The following is a 5,828-nucleotide window of genomic DNA, read 5'->3' as shown; positions in this document are numbered from 1 at the left end:
CCATAACAGTTTGTAAATACGTTAAACACCTTCCCCTCTTTGGTGTATGACTACACCAGAATACCTACCTTATCACGGAAGATAAAGGCATGCTTGCCTAGTGGAAGATAATGCTTGAAGGTCATGAGACACTGAGGACCTTTTACTTAAGTAAAGGTCTTGCTATTTAAGAATGCTGCATTGAGAATGAAGGAAATAAACACAATTTGTCAAATCAGCTCTCGACTAACTGATGGGAAGGCTGGAGATCTGGCCTGAGATAACACAGCAATCAGTAACAAAATCTGCTTTAAGATCAGCATCAGACCCAATTCTGCTTGATTAACTTTTGGAGGGAACTTGTTTTCTATTGGCAAAATAGAAAAAACGTTATAATTTTTATCTGCTTCATCTATGAACTGGATGATTTTGTTCCAGCGCAGGTACGAACAGTACCAAGCTCCTTTTAGCCTGCTGTAGGACAGGCTGTTTGTGGCAGGGAGGCTTGTGTGCATTCATCTTCCAGTGTACTAGTGTCTTAGCTAGTGCTAGAACAGATTAAAAAAAAAAAAAATCTATTTTAATATACAGTTCAACGTGTGAGGGAGCTAGCTGCAAGTCCCCTTCCCTGCATCTGTGCGATAACCACTTTAAACTCGTCTCCCAACTTCATGTGGGTTTAGGGAAAATAACATATTACTACAATTGAGCTGTTGTTTCTGAGAGGTTCGTTCACCGCGACTCAGTTCCCCTGAGCAATAGCAGAAACTGAGACAGGAGCAGAATAGTTTCAGAAGTTTATTGTAAAGACCTTTACAATCTCAGTACAGAGATAAGGATATAAAATGATGTCACTTGGAATAATTAAGGCTGGCTGGTGGTCATCTGAATGCCACTGTTCAATGGAACTCAAGCAAGAGCAACCCATTTCTGACTGTACATATTTTTATTTGTGTTCCATCATTACAGTGAGATCACAAGTTATTTCAGAGACTCAATGCCTGCTTACTATAAAACAAAGGACATTATTTACATGATGAAAGAAAAAATTCAGCATTTTAGTGGAATGGATGACCGATACTGCAACAAGTTTAGTCCACATATTTCCCAAGAATGTCACCATCTCTAAACAAGTAGTAGTCCTGCAAAGAAAAGAAGCGTTAGGACATGTCACATCCGTGGTTTTACAAATACTGTTCTGAAGTCAGGGCTATCACAGTCCTGAAGTACAAAATCAAAAAAGAGCTAACCAAGACCAGCTCTACATGTTGACCTCTTGAAAGATATTTTTTTTTTGTTCACAACATACTCTTTTGGAAAGCTACCACATTACTACTTTTAGTAGCTGGAAGTGCAGGAACTGTTAGAAGACAATTCTGCAAGCTTTCCCTGTCAAAAGAAAGCAAGGATACTCCCAGTAATTTCAAAGCCTTTTTGGGCTCCCTCTACTATATGCTTGGCATATGGAGCCACTTCGTCCACCCAGCAAAGGTCAGGCCAGGGGTTTCTCTGGTTACTTCCTTTTAAGCAGGGGTGGAAGTAGCAAGTACTACAGGTACCAGAAGCTGGCTGGATTCAGCTGCTCTCATTTGAATACCAACAACCGCATTTCCTGAACACTGCTAATACTATGAAGTAACTACAGTATTCATCACTGGCAGCATGACATTTTGGGAACCAGCTTAATTCGCATTCACAAAGTTGGGAAACCTACCTTATCCTCTAGTACAATCTTAGTACCACCATATTCTGGTAGCAGAACCTTTTCACCAACTTTTACACTCACTGGCTGAATCTCACCATTCTGAAAGAAAAAACCAAATCCTCAGTTTTCCACAATACAGACAGATGTAACAGAATTCCTCCAAACTACCACGATCCATCCATCATCAGGAAATCACAACAACTCTGTGTTTTCATTGTGCAGTGAAACTAGAATATAAAGGTTTACCAGGAAGAAAAGCACACCGGTCAATTCACAAGCATCGGAGTCCTGCAGTATTTAACCAGTAGAACTGCAGTGATTTTCTGAATATAATTAATTTTCGTTTAGTTGTGAGTGTAAATACAACTGTGAGGTCTTCACCTGACATACTGAGTAAGACTTCACTTAAAGAAAAAACACCCAAGAAACCTGAGAAATTAAGTAACAGGCCATGAAACTCCCTTCTACAATGAAAGGAGAAAGTCAATTTGTGTACTTGATAGCCAAGGCTGATTTCTCCAAGTGCCAGTTGAGAATACTCCCCACCTTTGTTACTGTCACTGTTGCTGGCAAATCATTTGTTTATAAACACCTGACAAAGTTTAATTGTATTTTTGTATTACAAATAAAATATTGGCATGTTGGTCAAATATTGGCACTGTTTCACAATGTAAGGCTCTAAAAAGCAGATACTGACACAAACCAGCATGATAGGTACAGAGGGACTCATGATAAAGGAAAAGTCCAAGTCAACATACCCAAGTTGAAATTTAACCTGTTTTCCACTATTGCTACTAACTGAACATTACTTTGGTGGGGAAAAAACCCTTCTGATGCTGAAACCCATAGCCATTGTCATTTTTGTGAAGACTATCTTTTTTTTTTATGATCTCAGATGCATATTCAACATGGAAAATAAACAAAAAGCTATGTAACACTTATTTCTTTTAATTCCTGATATTTTTTTTTTTTGGTCCAGTAATCCTGATCCTTATGGACAATGATATTTTGCACAGCACAAGACAGTGAATGCCACGTTCTGGGATCCCACCCTGCTCACACGTCACAGGAATTCGCGCGTGTAATCGTTTTAACAAAGGAGGCTGCTGATCCTTCAAGGTTTTGGCTGAGAAGTGAAGAAACAAGATATCCCCCAAAACACTGTTTACATATTTAAAACTAAGAAAACTCCAACCAAAACCGCAAACAAAAACCCCACCAAAACCCACACCACTACTGTTTAAAGCTGCTTATAAATATCAATAAATAATACTGATTTTTAAAAGGCAAGTATTTTCCAAATGACGAAAGGAATGCTGGAATTCAAGGTCAGAGCCAGTCAGGAGAATTGCCAGCTCCTCTTTGAATCTGTACTTGCAGTTTCAGTCATTGCGTCACCCATTTTTCTCAGCTATCACTAAATTTACACTGAAACCATCCCTTTCTTATGATAATATTCCAGCTGCCACCACACCAATACTAATTCTACCCAGATGTAGTGCTTCAGGATATTTACCTTTCCTCGGGCTCCCGATCCAACTGCTACTACTGTCGCTTGTAGCACTTTGCCTTGAGCTTTTTCTGGAATCATGATGCCTCCTTTGGTTACCGTCTCAGCCGCACATCGCTCAACCAGAACACGATCAAAGAGGGGAAGAAATTTCCTAAATGCTTTTCCTGCCTGTGGAAGTAATTGTACATTGAAACAAGAGAAACATTACAATGAACATGCAATTGAAAAGAGTTTAAAAAAAAAAACCACCAAAGTGATTTCTCTTTTGTGAGAAACTGATATTTTAAGAAAATTGCTGAGCATTTATTCTTAGTACTAGCAAACATGCATCACCTTTGATTGCATCAGAAATTGCTAAAGACGCAAGCAGATGCTGGGCAATCCTGACAGTTGGGCCACAGGAAGATGTACTCCAGCTGGGGAATAAACTCCCAGCAGACAGAGCAGCCACAGCCGCCTCCAGCTGAAAAGCTCTGCAGGCCTTTAATCCCAAACCCTTAGTTACTGTAGTTTGACGAGCGTAATTGTTGACTATATGTAACATACACTCGGTTCACAGCGAGATTTCACGACGGTTAAGGACTTCTTGGGACAGCTGCATTTCCATCCATGGAGTGCAGTAAGAAGCAAAAGTCCAGCCAGGTCCCTCCCGTCAGTCTTTTTCAGGCCCTGTCAAACCTTAGCACTTCACAAAAGCATATACAGCCTCCAAAGTGTGAAGTCTGAAGCGAGAGTGCTGTTACATGTATCACCTTCTAGAAATGACTGTAATTTTACAAGAAACTTTAGGTTTAAGCCCCTAAAAGTAACAAAGTAGGCCTACTCCTACCTTGACTGCTTCAGTATCTGCCTCTGCTTAAGCAGAGTTAGGGTTAGGGCAGTTTTTTAGGTGTTGTTTTATTTTTTTCATTTGGTTGGTTGTTGGTTTGGTTTTTTTTTTGCAACTACTTACTGCTACGTGCCTGCATTTCCAAAACAGCAGTCTCTAACTGCCATGTATGAAATAAAGGCAAGCACGGAATCCCAAAAAGCAGGGGTCAGGAAGAAGGAACTTGCTTGGAAGGAAAGATATGGCGACTTGCCAAGTCGCATGGAGTTAGTGCTCCAGGGGACAAGGCACCCAGAGCCCCCACTCATTGCAACAACGAGCAACAAGGGCCTGGCACCCGTGTGCCCTTCACTGACGCTCATCAACACACGCACGCTTTAGAAATCAGGGGAAAACGAAATTCCAGGCAGAGCACGAACAAAAGACAGTACGTGAAAGCCGTGTGTCCCCCTCACTAACCTCACCAGCACAGTGGTGAGAAGCAACGTAGGAAAAGGCTGCCAGGGCGGTAACTTTCATCCTGTAAGGATAACAGCCCTGAGCCCCATGTTTTAAAAGGGAGGTTCCGTGTTTAACTGAAATAAGCAGCCAGACTTACGAACGGGGCGTTTTACACTCAGCTTTCAGAAACGCTAATTCCTCGCGTCAGTAGGACCGTAAAAATAACGCATCGCTGCAAGAGCAGGGGCAGCTCTGCCCTTCCCAATTCTCCTTCAAGGCACGATCTCCATAAAAGTTTATAAAACAGAGAACGAGCGCAGCGCAAGGAATTTCGGTTCTCTCCGCAGGACCACACCGCGGTCCGCGCAGCCCCGCCCGGCGCGCTCGCCGCCGACGGCTCCTCCCGCCACCGCAGGCGGGAAACAACGCCGGGCTGGAGCGCCTGGGAAGCCAAAGGCGGCCCCCACGAACATCCCCTGCCGCATCCCGGCCGCGGCCTCCGCGCTCGCCGGTTTAACCCTTTCTCCCCCAAGGACTGCCTGACCTTGCGGGGCTACCAGACCGCGGCGGATACACATCCCCGCACGCAGCGGCTCACTGCTAACGCCCGCCGGGGCTGGCGAGCGCCAGGCGAGGGCCCGTCCCCTCCCCTCCTTCCTTCCCGCGGGTCAGCCCGGCCCCGCGGGCACAGCAGGGACCGCCGCTACCGGCATCCAGCAGGGCGAGGAGGCACCCGGGCGCGGCGGCGTGGCCGCGGGCTACTCAGGAGCCCGCGGCAGAGGCCCGCCGCCAGGCCCTACGGGACCGGCGTCCCTGCGCCGCTCAGCGCAGCCCGGCTCCAAGCCGGCAGCAACAGCAGAGGCGGCGTGCCGGGGCGCGGACGGCAGGCACTCACCATAACGGTCGCTGTGCTCCCCGCCGCTGAGTGACCGGGCCGCCGCGGGCACACGTGAGGAAAGGTCACCGTCTGCGCATGCGTGCCCGGCGCCCCGCCCCGGGGCGGGCCCCGTCTCCCCGCCCCGGCTCCGGTCAGCTTTAATTTTGCCGCTCGTTTTTCGCTCCCGGGGCTCCGCCCCGCTCCCGGGGACTGCTGGCATCCCGGCGGCGCCGCCACCCGCGCTGCTTGGCGCCCGCCGGCTCGCGGGGTCGGATACCCGCCCGGAAGTGAGGTCAGCTCAACTTTGACCTTCGGCGAGCATGACCGTTCCAGAAGGTTCTGGAATTGGCGGGCCCCGGAACCTGGGTGGTTCATGCCGGAGCTCGCCGCGCATGCGCGCAGGGCGGCCGGCACCCCGGCCTCCCGGGAGGGCCGTCGGCGGGCACGGCCGCCCCCTCCCGCCAGGGGCGGGGCAGCAGTGGCT

The 5,828-nt window shown here is 47.3% G+C and overlaps 1 protein-coding gene across 1 annotated transcript; it reads right to left on the bottom strand.

Moving 5' to 3' along the window:
* Nucleotides 1–906: 906 nt before the first annotated feature.
* Nucleotides 907–5,719, bottom strand: HSPE1 (heat shock protein family E (Hsp10) member 1). The gene is made up of 4 exons (XM_086615875.1): nt 5,363–5,719; nt 3,201–3,365; nt 1,694–1,783; nt 907–1,121 (listed from the first exon to the last, which is right to left on the bottom strand). Exons 1-4 carry the CDS (start codon nt 5,717–5,719, stop codon nt 1,071–1,073), a joined length of 663 nt encoding a protein of 220 aa, XP_086472001.1. The 3' UTR covers nt 907–1,070.
* Nucleotides 5,720–5,828: the final 109 nt, after the last annotated feature.

This window comes from Tauraco erythrolophus, chromosome 8, assembly GCF_009769465.1.
Source record: "Tauraco erythrolophus isolate bTauEry1 chromosome 8, bTauEry1.pri, whole genome shotgun sequence".
NCBI lineage: Eukaryota > Metazoa > Chordata > Aves > Musophagiformes > Musophagidae > Tauraco > Tauraco erythrolophus.
The sequence above is the reverse complement of the archived record's forward strand: the minus strand, read 5'-3'. Positions and strand labels throughout refer to the sequence as shown.